Source organism: Bos indicus x Bos taurus, chromosome 16 (genome assembly GCF_003369695.1).
Source record: "Bos indicus x Bos taurus breed Angus x Brahman F1 hybrid chromosome 16, Bos_hybrid_MaternalHap_v2.0, whole genome shotgun sequence".
Classification (NCBI taxonomy): domain Eukaryota; kingdom Metazoa; phylum Chordata; class Mammalia; order Artiodactyla; family Bovidae; genus Bos; species Bos indicus x Bos taurus.
The window spans coordinates 78,669,871-78,683,014 of NC_040091.1; the positions used below are offsets into that span (position 1 = coordinate 78,669,871).

General features: G+C 49.8%; 1 protein-coding gene across 4 annotated transcripts in view; it reads left to right on the plus strand.

Moving 5' to 3' along the window:
* The window catches only part of CAMSAP2 (calmodulin regulated spectrin associated protein family member 2), a 97,238-nt gene that overhangs the window by 74,380 nt on the left and 9,714 nt on the right, over positions 1 to 13,144 (plus strand). For all 4 annotated transcript variants that reach the window (XM_027565813.1, XM_027565815.1, XM_027565814.1 and 1 more), the window contains 5 exons: positions 3,954 to 4,047; positions 5,679 to 5,763; positions 8,542 to 8,624; positions 8,874 to 8,943; positions 9,190 to 11,287. In XM_027565813.1, the coding sequence (XP_027421614.1) occupies positions 3,954 to 4,047; positions 5,679 to 5,763; positions 8,542 to 8,624; positions 8,874 to 8,943; positions 9,190 to 11,287 (2,430 nt within the window). The remainder of the gene's footprint in view (positions 1 to 3,953; positions 4,048 to 5,678; positions 5,764 to 8,541; positions 8,625 to 8,873; positions 8,944 to 9,189; positions 11,288 to 13,144) is intronic.

A 13,144-nucleotide genomic window follows, 5' to 3' on the forward strand; every position in this document is an offset into this window, starting at 1 on the left:
AACACTGTCACTTTATCTATTTTGGTTCTCTGCTAAATTATTAGACCCACATTTTGTCTTCAAATGAGTATTTTAAGATTCTGCATCCTTGAGAAGTTGCTTGGTCCATGGTGCTGGGCATCCCATCGTGTGTTGACATGAGCAACAAGTATTTGTGGGGACGTGGGGAATGAGCCTTCTTTCCCCCACGCTGGATGTATACACTGGTGTGCCCTTTTTAGAGGGCACTTTGGTGGCAGTCCATTCTGAAGGAGATCAGCCCTGGGATTTCTTTGGAAGGAATGATGCTAAAGCTGAAACTCCAGTACTTTGGCCACATAACGCGAAGAGTTGACTCACTGGAAAAGACCCTGATGCTGGGAGGGATTGGGGGCAGGAGGAGAAGGGGACGACAGAGGATGAGATGGCTGGATGGCATCACTGACTCGATGGATGTGAGTTTGAGTGAACTCCGGGAGTTGGTGATGGACAGGGAGGCCTGGCATGCTGCGATTCATGGTGTCGCAAAGAGTCGGACACGACTGAGCGCCTGAACTGAACTTGGTGGCATCTGACCGGATTGAAAGTGCACAGGAGGCTGTGCTAGTGTTGTCCCTGGGGTGACAGGGGGGAGCAGCTCGTCTTAGAAGGGGCGCGATGGGGGTGTCCTGGAACGTGGTTGAGCTGTGTAAGAGGAGGAGGCAGAAAGCTCGCAAGAGTTACCAAGAGAAGCACCCGGTCGCACACATTATATATAACGTGATGTGATTTATCTCTCTTTTTAAAACGCTGTTTCCATCTGTATGCACATCTGCACATATATATAGACGCACAGGAAAAGGTCTGCAGAGAGAGACACAAAACTGTTAGCAGGGGTTTCTTCTGACTGTGGTGTTAGGATGTGGACAAGAGGAGTTTGTGCACTTGTTATTCTGTTTATTTGTATTCTTTGATATTGTTTACATTGTTCAAGAATGTTAATTTATAGCTGCATGACCTTCTTAACTAAAAGAAGAGCTTTTAAATGAAATTAATTTGGTATCATTCCTAGAATATGGTGACAGATTTGTTGCTGTTTAATCTTCGCAGATCCAGAAAGGAATTCTCTTCATAAACTTCAGTTACTGGGGAAATCATTTCTTCCTGTGCTGACACCTTGTGGCCAAGCACAGTACAGTTCTGTTACTAGGACGGTTGTCTGACCAGGGAGCCTAGAGCAAATTTCCCAGCTTCTCTGAGGTGTAATTGACGCGTTGTTGTTGTTCACTCGCTCAGTCACGTCCAACTCTTGCGACCTCATGGACAGCGTCTGTGGGATTTCCTAGGCAAAAATACTGGAGTGGATTGCTATTTCCTTCTCGAGCGGATCTTTCCAACCCAGGGATCAAATCCGTGTCCCCTGCATCAGCAGGCGGATTCGTCACCACTGAGCCCCCAGGGAAGGCGTGACTGTAGAAGTCTAAGGTGCTCAGTGTGTGGATCTGATACGCACATACTGCAGAGTGATTGCTACACCCTCATCACATCACGTCATCACCATTTCTCTGATGTGAGCATTTAGGATCTACTTTCAGCAGCTTTCAAATCTGTGATGCAGTGTCATTAGCCACACTCATTAGACCCCAGGACCTATTCACTTTATAGGCGGGGGCTGGCACAGCGGAGCAGCACATGCCCCACCCCAGTCCCTGTATCCCCCACTCTGCTCTCCGCTGGCTCCTTAGACTCCACGTGCAGCATACCACACACTGTGTGTCTCTGACTTACCTCACTCACTACAGTGCCCTCAGGAGCCATCTGTGTTTTTGCAAATGGCAGGATCGCCTTCTCTCCTCAGGGCTAAGTAGTGTTCCATTGTGTATATATACCACATCTTTATCCACCCACCCGCCGTGGACACTCAGCTTGCTTCCTTGTCTTAGCTGCAGTGAGCATGGACGTGCAGATCTCTGTCCAGGATCCTGTTTTCGTTTCCTTTGGGTGTGTACCCAGATAGACCTGCTGGATTCTGTGGCAGCTCTGTTTTAATTTTTGAGGAGCCTCCGTACTGCCCCATACTGCCTTCCATAGAGCCTGCACCATTTTGCATCCCCACCAGTAATGCTCAAGGCTTCCCTTTTCTCCACACCCTCATCAGCACTTGCTATTGCTTACCTTTTTGAGGATGGCGATTCTGACAGGTGCCAGGTGGTATCTCATTGTGGTTTTGATTTGCATTTTCCTGATGATGAGTAGTTTTGTTGAGCACCAAGGTCCTTAAATATTGATTAATTTCCTATAACAGACAGTTATGGAGCACTTAACAAGTGTTTTTTCAAAACATATACACAGCTTTCAGTTAATTGTACTAGCAGAGCAGAATCTAGCACTGGTACTTAAAATATAATTTTACACCTTGGCTTTAGAAAGTGTACTGTGAGTTAAGTATAAAGAATAAATGTAAATCACAGTCATCTTACTGCCCAGAGATACTCCCTATCAATGTTTTGCCTATGACTGGCCTTTTTTATTATGTGTTAACTTATTCATTTATACATTCATTCAGTAAATATTTATTGGGCATCTGTCACGTACCAGGCACTGCCTTGAACACTGAAGATAGAGTGCTGAGCATGGCTTTGTCCTTTTACCATAGAGCTGGCTGGGTAAGAGGAGGAAGCCTGGAGAATATGGTATTTGATGAAGCTGGGGAAATTGAGGAGGGCCCTGATCAAGTACCACTTGTAACCTGTAGTCAGTCTTTCCCTAAGGGTGGGGAAAGTGGGGGAAAGAGTGCTGCATTTTGAGAAGTTTGACTTAATAAGTCAAAGAAAAGGGGATTGTATTCTAACCAAGCGGTGAAAACATTTGAATCAGAGTAATTATGATGAAGATGGGGAGAAGTGGGTGGGCTCAGAGATGTTTAGCGTGCAGACTCTGCAGCCCTGAGGATGACTTGGTGTGGGAAGAGAGAAAGAAGGGGGCATGGGGCGACTCCTAGGTTTCTGGTTTGTTCCCTGTGATGGCAGTTGTCATTCAGGGAGATAAGGCTGGAACTGGATCAGGGTTGTGGGGAGGATGATTGGTGCAGGTAGAGAAACACACGAGGAAATGCTCGAAGGCCACTGCATGTCTCAGGACAGTCACGCGTTCCGGAGTCACCTGATAGGGGCGGGTGGCAGTCTTCACAGAGGAGACAGATCGAGAGTATTGGTGCCACTGAGAGGTCAGGTTCAAGGGAGACTACAGAATCTGTTTGATTTAGTACATAGTCGTTGGTGACTTGAGCAGATGCAGTTTCGTGGCTGCGTGCAGTGCGGGAGTGGACTGGGAGTGGAGGGCTGGGACCGGGTGGGTGGGTGGGGGAGGCCGCCTGACAGAAGCCTGTGCGGAGGTGAGGGCTGGGCGGGGTGGGGGCGGGGCCAAGGGTGAGGGTGGGGCCGGGGGCGGGCCGAGGGGCAGCCGGAGGAGGGGAGTAGGATGAAGCTTGTGCCTTGTGCTCAGTAGGAGAGACTCGAGCGGGCTTACTTATTTTTTAAATGTTTTTAGTTTTTTGGCCATGCTGCGTGGCATGCGGGGTTTTAGTCCCCCAACCAGGGATCAAACCCAAGCCGCCCCCTGCATTGAAAGCACAGAGTCATAACCACTGGACCACCAGGGAAGTCCCTGAGCTTGTTTAAAAGCCAAGTAGGTCGGACACGATTGAAGCGACTTAGCAGCAGCAGCAGCAGGACGGGTTCAGCCTAGGGGGAGAATGAATGTGTCGGAGAAAGAAATATAGTTGAGAATGAAAGCTGCTGAGAAGATAACGCACAACACAGCCAATAGAGATTATAAGAGTTCTCATTGCTTTCTTTTTTTAATCACAAATTTCGATGAGTGACTGATATTTAAAGGTGTATTTCAATAGGTAACACAGAATAAAATTCTCCTTATCATTGCTTGTTGGTCAAGCTTTACCTGATTTTCCTCCTGACTTTCTTGCCTCTTTTCAGAGTAACTACCTGGTGTTCATGGCCGAGCTCTTCTGGTGGTTCGAGGTCGTGAAGCCCTCCTTCGTCCAGCCCCGTGTCGCTCACCCACAAGGAGGTGATTAGTGTTCCTGTGAACAGACAGAATGGAGAGTTAAAACAACCTCACCTGATGTTGTTGTACAGGAAGGCCTGTGACTGTTTCATGTTCTAGCTGTTAGCCTGGATAAATTCTGAATATTTTAATATTTAAAGCCATTCAGTTCTCTGTTGAGTGAGCCATACCTTAGGGGAGGAAAAGGAGGTAGCGAGAATAGCCCTGAATTCGAAGGCTACTATGTTGTGGAACTTTTAGCTTTAACTGTTTTCCCTCTTTCTTCCCTTTGCACCTTTTACTCCCATCCTTAGCTTTTGTTCCCTGTTTTTTAATGTTGTTGGCCAGAAGCCATTCAAATTATGGCTTGGTTCTCATCTGTAATCCGAATTTGCCATTAAGCCATGAGAAGGCTTGGGTATATTATATATGTTTAAACCAAGTAAGTTCTGTGATTGTTACAGTATCACAGTCTATTGATTGCTCATGATAAGGACACGAACAAGAAATAAAGGGGTAAGTTACCATAAAGATCTCTGGAAATAACAGAAAAAAAGGAAAAACTTATTACTTTCTGTAAAGCAAACCAGATTTTCCCCTGGCTTCCATGATAAAACCAGAGGTTTCTTTCTGTGGGGAAGGAACAAGCCCACCTTCAGCCTGACCCCGGGAGGACTTCGCTCAGCGTGGCGGGGCGCGCTCTGCTGCCGGCGCTCCGCCCCGCGCGCAGCGTGACTGCTCTGCCTCCCGCTACCGGCCTGCTTCCCTTGCCGCCACAGTTTTGTATTTTCCCTTATTTCTCCGCATCCCCACCCGCTTCCCCCCTAAAAAAATCAAAGGAAAAAGGACAGAGAAGAAGGAAGAAGTCTGTACTCGGGCAGGGGTAGGGGGCGAACTCGGCACTCACTCCAGTGAGGAGAAGCGGCGTCCTCAGCGCGCCCTCTGCGCCCAGGCCGCGCGCTGTGGGACACGCAGTGACGGCTGCGAAGCTGCCCAGGGCGGAGGCGGCACGTAACGGGGCAGGCCTGTGGACGCGCCGAGCCCCTGCGAAGGCCGGCCGGGAAAGCCAGGCTCTTCTGTGGTGATCACAACCAGAGTGCTACACCTCTGCCTGTTAGCACAGTTTTCACATGCGGTGCTTTGTGTGATCTCGTCTGTGAAGCCCACTATTCAAAATCTTCGACAGCTGTTATATTAGGTCTCAAAAGCAAAAAGCTAAATGAGAGTTATTCGCAAAAACGTAAACTATAGCTAGCTGTGTTTTAGTTATTAACCAACAAAATTCTGTCTCTTTAACTGATTACCAAAACACCAACTATATCGTAGACGTAAGTGACCATGTGTAACGAGCTCTGTGAAAGCTTTTGCAAAGTTGAATACTCGTTTATTTTTAATTATCTGTATTTATTTTATATTAAGCCTTTTTTCCCCTTGTTTAGCCTTAATCAAGTGAATTTTATAGGTCAGAACACTTCCAAGAAGTGTTTAAAGAAGATTTGTCCTTTTGAAAAATTTAAGGAGAAAACTAAATACACTATGGTTCTCTATAAGGAGTAAGGAAAGCTGAGAGTAAACACTTACTTGCAGTTCAGGATCCTTGAAGTGGTGGCAGAAACGTGCTGATGTTAATTCTGAGGTTTTTGTCTTTCCTGTAGCTGAGCCTGTGGAGGATCTGCCATCACTTCCTGTCTCGAATGCTGCCCCCCGAGATGCCCTGGACAGCTCTGACCTCACGCCAGGGTGAGTCCGGACGGCCATGCCAGTCACTTAGGAGATCAAGATTATTGATTACTACATTACATGAGCGTTTTTACAGTTTCAGTTGAACTTTGAACTGAATAAGTTACAATTAACTTACCCTGTTAAAGCCTGTTTTTCTGTCAGTGTCATTGAAATTTACATGAACTGAATGTTTCATAAATAGGCTTTTATGAGTCTCATTGAAAAGCGGGAGAATATTATCCTAAAGTCCAAACAATCAGCCTAAAACTAAACTCTTGCTGCACACCTTGTTTATAATTGAGATCATATGAGGCTCAAATGATAGGTAATTCTTAGGCCTCAGGGGAGATTTTTACATCTATGAGACAGTTTTCCCTGTTTGGTTTGCTAGTTCCTGCAGCTATGGAGAGGTCACGATGGAATGTTGATTGTACCGTTGAATAGTTAATGCTTTAGTTCTTAATATCAGGAATTGAATTCAAAGCCAGGTAAACATTTACTATCAGGATAATCCTGACTTCTGACCCAAGTATGTGATAGAGACATTAATTTGTTTCAAAGTGTTTTTTAGCATATCCTGTAAGCACTTTTAATGCATATTTTTTAGAAACTAAAATGTGTATTGACTTTGGACTCCCTAATTTATTAATATATGATTTTTTTTATTTAAAACCGAAGTACTTTGTGATTTTTTTTTTTTTAGAAATTCAAGCCAATATATTTAAAATACATTTTTAAAATTATAAGTAAGAAATTGAAAATAGTTTCTGCATGAACTCTTGGTTTAACCTGAAAGTGTGAACACGTGCCGAAGCTGTCACTCCTCACACCTGAGCAGTTTCTCTCCACTGTGTCCTGACCAGTGTGGACAGAACTCTCACCACCCTCTCACTGCTCAGAGGGCTTCTCATCACTGTGAGCTTCAGAGCCCTGTGAATTAGGAAAGCACTTTCCTCCCCCTGCCCTCGGATTTACCCCCATGGATTTTCTTACTTCCGTTAAGTTCCCTGTTTCGTACCCTCGTCACTCTGGTAAACCTCATCACTGAGGTTTACCATGAAGGAAGAGGTGAAGCTGGAATACGACTGGTTCAGGAGCTGCTCTATGGCGTCCCATGGGAGATTGTTTTCTACACGCTACTTCCTCAGTGCTTTCCTGGGTTGGTTATGTAGTAACATTCCCTGCCTTGAAATTTAGAAAACACTCAATATCCTAGGTCATATCTCTTGTCTTGTTAAATCTTTAAAACCTTCTAAACTTTCCACTTAAACACTAGGTTATTCCGCAGTTACTATGTCTAGAAACTTGGACAGACAGTCCTCTACATTTCCGACACTGGTAAATGTCTTACCCTCGGGAGGGCTCATCTGTCTGTCTCTCAGGTGTCTGAGTGGCCACCTTTCTCCTCTTTCCCAGCAGAGCTTCCTATAACCAGCTGGCTGGCTGACTTCTTTTCCTCAGTGGGTCGCTGTGTAGCCCTCTCGTGTCTCTGAGTTTCTGTGTGGCCCGTGTGAGTTCTCCCACTGTAGAACTTTTGAGGAGGGATTCAGGGAATGCTGTTCTTCCTGGGAATGATGCAGCCGCATGTACAAGTGTTCTCGCGCCTGAAGAGTGATCTCACAAGGAAAGAGTCGAAGACGGCAAGCAAGACATTTGTAGCAGCTACTGCACACACATGACCACTAGCGTGTCCAGGAGTTACCCCACACCAAAACCCTCCATGCAGACGTGAAGTGAGGCAGTTACAGGAACGTACAACAGTTTAGCCAGCACTTGGGGAAGAAGAAAAGAGTGAACATATTTAATAACTGAACGTGTCTCTGTTGAGGACACACTTGGTAGTCGGTGTAAGAAGAGCAGAGGCTTGGGAAGGCCACTGGAGGGGACGAGACACACCCGTGATGGGGAGCAGCGTGGTCGTGTCCCTTGGCTTCCCCACGAGCGAGGACACGGGTGAGGGGACACGTGATGTGCACGGTGGGGGCGGGGTGCGAGGGAGCTGATGAGACAGCAGAGGCGTGCGCCTGCTGCAGGCTTCTGGAAAGCTCTGTGCAGCAGGTGCTCGCTGAGCAGTAGGATGCACATTGAGGTTTGCCTCTGAATCATTCGGTGCTTGCTCATCTTCTCGGTTTGCCTTAGCTGAAAGGCAGCGTGGTCACAGAGAGCTAGGTCACTGCGCCCTGCCCCCGGCTCGTTCTCAGCCCTTCTCAGGGCGTGCTGAGTTTCACCTACTAAGGTAAGCCATGGCGGACTGAAAACATAGGAAGAAAAAGATTAAATTTTGGCCAAATGTCATCATAAACTGAGAAATAGACTGTCTAATCCCCTGCATTGACTGGAATAGAGTGGAATTAAATAAGGAGAAATGTAAATATGTTAGGGACATACACACAGGTCCGCATGCAAGCAGGTGTCAGGCTCTTTTATAAGAAGTGATCATACTTGCACTTTTAGAAATTTAGATTCGACCAAAGTACTTCAAGCTGATGATTTTCATTTAGCTTCTTTCTTAGTTTTTCTACTTATAAAATGAAAATAATGTGCCATATCTTATCTCATAGGACATTGAGTTGTACTTGAAAGTAGTATTTCAAGCTCCTGGGCTAAAAAATATAAAATGCATAAAGGTTCGTATAATCACAGCCATTCTTTGGTTTAAACGGTGTGTTTCCTTAATTTTTTTCCACTTAGAATGGAGAGTCAGAGGTGGCGGTGGTGTCTGTGACTTCAGCTGCGTATGTTAGATTCGTCTGAAAGAGCTAGGCTGTGACATTTTGCGTGTCTTTTCTGTTGCAGTGGGGAAGGAGCTGCGTTCACACACTCTCGTCCCCATTTGCCTTCCAGGCACTTACAGCCCCAGCCTCATCCTTCAGCCTCAGGTAATGTGTCAGAAAGCCCGAGAGTGCCGTGTGAGTGGTTAACAGGAAAGCGATTGAGAATAAACGCAAATAAAAAGTGTTCCATATACACACCGAAGACTCTTTCTGTTTCTCTGTGCTCGCTTTTCTCAGTAAGACGCTCTTCATTTCTCCGTGTGCATCTCCTTACCTTGTGTGAAGTCTGTAAAATGCTGTAAGTTAAAATTGTTTTACACAGTGCCAGTGACTTTTCTTCTCGTGCATTTGAAGGAGGAATAAGAAGGTCTTCGTCTATGTCCTATGTCGATGGCTTCATAGGGACGTGGCCCAAGGAGAAAAGGTAAACAGGAAGCTCACTCTCCGTGTACTCGCCTCAGCGAGAGGCACTCCTTCCCCACCCCACCACCCCTGTTGCTAGCCAGAGGATGGAGTGACCTTGGTGACAGGTGTCCTGACAGCCTTACCCCGCTTCCACCCCCAGGAGGATGTGATTGTGAGAAATGAGGGAGAGAAGAAATCACATCTCTCAGTGATACCAGATCCTGTCTTTTCTGGGGTTATTTAAGAGCCTTCTCTTTTTTTTCAGATCGTCAGTGCATGGAGTCTCATTTGATATTTCTTTTGATAAAGAAAACGCTGTGCAGAGATCCACCTCCAACCGAGGAATCACTCGCTCCCTTAGCAATGACGGGCTCGCCCTGAGCAACCACCGCGCAGCCAGGAACAGCCGGAAGAACCTGGCCTTCAAGCCGGTGGACGGGGAGGAGCACGCGGCGGGCATCGCGGAGGAGCGCACGGTGGGCTCTCACGGTGACCTGACCACCTACGCGCCCCGGAGCACAGGCGAGCTGAACTCCAACGAGAGCACGCACTACAGGTTCCCCAACGGAGCGCTGCACAACAGCGTGCTTCTCGACGAGGTTGGCAACCAGGTGGGGACCCCGAGCATCGAAGAGGCCTTGCAGATAATCCACGACACGGAGAAGCCCGCCCACACCCCGAGGCCGGGCCAGCTTGCCAACGGCTTCTTCCTCCACAGCCAGGAGCTGAGCTTCCTGAACGCCGGCGTCCCGCGCAGCCAGTCCAGTCCCGAGAATGTGGGGGACACGCGAGGGGCCTTGAGTCCTGTCACAGACACCACGGAGGTGGACACGGGCATCCACGTGCCCTCAGAAGACATTCCGGAAACCATGGACGAGGACTCGTCCCTGAGAGACTACACCGTGAGCTTGGACTCCGACATGGATGACGCGTCCAAATTCCTGCAGGACTACGACGTGCGGCCCGGCAGCACCAGAGAGGCCTTGAGCCCCTGTCCCAGCACGGTCAGCACCAAGTCCCAGCCCGGGAGCAGCGCCTCCTCCAGCTCCGGGGTGAAGATGACCAGCTTTGCCGAGCAGAAGTTCAGGAAGCTGAACCACACGGACGGAAAGAGCAGCGGCAGCAGCTCTCAGAAGACCACGCCCGAGGGCTCGGAGCTCAACATTCCCCACGTGGTGGCCTGGGCCCCGGCCCCTGAGGACGCGGGCCTCCCGCACGGCCGGGACACCACGCAGCTGCTGGCCTCCGAGGTGGTGCACCTGAGGATGAAGCTGGAGGAGAAGCGGCGGGCCATCGAGGCCCAGAAGAAGAAGATGGAGGCCGCGTTCACCAGGCAGAGGCAGAAGATGGGGAGGACGGCCTTCCTCACCGTGGTGAAGAAGAAAGGCGACGGGGTCTCCCCGCTGCGGGAGGAGGCGGCGGGCGCGGAGGACGAGAAGGTGTACACGGAGCGGCCGCGCGAGAAGGAGCCGCAGAAGGCGAACGGGCCGAGGAGCAAGTCCCCGGCGGACCCCAAGGAGGGCGCGGAGAGCCCTGCGGGCAGGTGGCCACCGGCCCCTAGCGCGCCCGGGGACCCCGAGGGGCGGTGGAGCCCGGCTGGGCCCGCGGAGGAGCCGCCGCAGGACGGCGAGCTGCTGGAGCACACGCGCTCCATCGAGAGGCTCAACGCGTCCCTGCACGCGCTGCAGCGGGAAGCACTGATGCACATGCGCGAGCAGCAGGCCTGGGTCATCTCCCCACCGCCGCCCTCCCCGCACCGGCCTGCGCGCGACCCGCCCCGCCCGGCCCACCCGTCCCCGCAGGCCGCGCCCAGGAAGAGCGCGTCCTTCTCTGTCAAAAATCAAAGGACTCCCAGGCCCAGCGAACTCAAGATCACGCCCCTGCACCGCACGCTGACGCCCCCGCGGTCTGTGGACAGCCTCCCGCGGCTCCGGAGGTTCTCCCCGAGTCAGGTTCCCATCCAGACGCGGTCCTTCGTGTGTCTGGGCGACGACGGAGAGCCTCGGGCCCAGGAGTCTGGGCGCAAGGACGGAGTGAAGGAAGAGGAGGAGGGGTCGGCGGGGCCTCCGGAGCACGGGGAGGCCCTGCCCCCACCCTCTGCGCCCCCCGAGGGCCCGGCCGCCCTGGCCTCCGAGGTCGCGCACCCCGCACCCAGTGAGGACCCCCCGAGTCAGCCCGCACAGCTGCCTTCTAAACCCAGTGTCCCGCCTGCTGCGCCTAAGAGCGTTAATCTGATTGAAGTCTCCCTCTCAGATTTGAAACCCCCTGAAAAGGCTGATGTATCTGTTGAAAAGTATGATGCAGAAAGTGATAAAGAACAAGTTGATGAGGACCAGAAAGTATGCTGTGGATTCTTTTTTAAGGTAAAACTGCCAGCTCGGCCGTAGGCCTCTCCTCTCTCCATGCTTGCGCGCGCATGCTCTGAACAGCAGGACCCCTGTTAGTGTCTGCCCTTAATCCTGGGCTATGTTCTGGCCTGACTCTTGTGGACTGCGGTTTCGGCAGGCACTCTGGTTTCTGAAGCAGTCTTTCATCACGTCGTTGAACTTGGGGAGACCTGTTCACCCCCCCACCCCACCCCCCACCCCCCCTACCCTGCTTGTCTCTCTCTCTCAGCAAAGCCTTTTGAGAACCAAGTGATTCACTCTTGGAAAAGATACTCTGTTGCCAGTTGGTTAAAAAAGTTATAACTTGGCATTGCAGGCAAATCTGTTTCTGTTCTTAGTATTGACCATCTTCCCATACACTTTTTTTATATATATATTTTAAAAACTGACCAGACGGAATCCTTCAAGATGAAACATTAAAAATATAGTTTGAAAAATATATATATAGTTGGAGCAGTTGTCATTGGACTAGCTCCTCTGGAAGCACTGATGAGAGTGTAGCTTATGACCCCAATCTCCAGTTTGGTGTTTGATGTAACCTACGTTTATAGGCTACTGCAGCCAGCTAACCCAAGTCCTGCACAGTATCACCTTGTGATGGTAACATCTGGACACTTACCACAGGTACTAGACCAAGGAAGGCCTAGTATTAAAGTTTTTCTCCTGTCATCCTTTTCTTCATCTTTGTATTTTTCTGTGTTTTCCAGACTCTTAGAGGGAAGAATGGTTTTTTATCATCAGAAACGTGCGTGTGTGCTACTCCTGTTTCTGTTTTTAAAAAGTTGAGAGACCAAGGTATATCATTTCTAATCCTCTGCAGTTTAGAATACAGACAGCCTTCAGTGGCAAAAGTCTATACTTGCAGATTTTCTGGAGAATTCGGAAGTGATTACAGTCGCTTGCTTTGGATCATTAAATATTGGGAATGGGTAACTTACTTTGAAGTTGGTCATAGACAGATGGCCCTCTCGGCCCTTTTTAACATTTAGAGACTTAAATGTGAGTTGTGTTTTTTGTTTCCCAACTGTGTGAGACTGCTGTTAATGTTTTTAATGGACTGCTGCTGTAGACTGTAACTGATGTGTAGAGACCTTGCTACTTCTGCTCCCTCCAAGAGGAGAGCAGAGGGGGTCCTCGGGTGTCCACCCGTGCGCTCCTTTCCTCACTTCTGTCTTCATCACCCGGTACTCGGCCCTCAGACCGTTGTCGCAGCTCATCACGGGCTCCCCGCGTCTGCCTGGTCCCTTCTTCACACTGCCTCTCAGGAGCGGAAGTCCATGGGGTCTCTTAGAGATGCCTGTTGGATAAAGTGCAGCCCCTCAGTGTGTGATCGGGGCCTTTTGCAGACAATCCGCTGATTCGCAGGTCCACCCTCTCCCCGTAGCTCCCATCGGGATGTCCTGTCGGGCTCGCCTTGGGCCGCCTCTGTGTGCCGCAGCCTTGCATGGTTCTGGGGGTGGACGGAGTGTCTTCTCCTCGCATCTCTTGCGCCCTCAGCGCTCTCATAGTGACGCTGCTGACCTGGGCTTCCCAGCCACCTCGTGGCTTGCTTCCGTCACAGTTTCTCTTAGACCGTGAAGTCCTGCAGGCACTGTGTCCTCTCATCCGCAGAGTGTGTGCAGCGTGTGTGTCGCGGACGTGTGTATGTTCAACCTGGCTGTCTTCTGACTCTCTCCGTTCTGAGCGCAGCTGTGGCTGAGTTGCTATGCCAGTGCCTTGCTGTGCCCCTTCCTCCCCCCGGCTGGTAGGGGTATAGAGGCTCCTTCACCTAAGGAGCCCCATCTTTTTCACTCTTCGTGTCTTTTGGGTTAGGGTTAGCACCGTGCTGGGAGT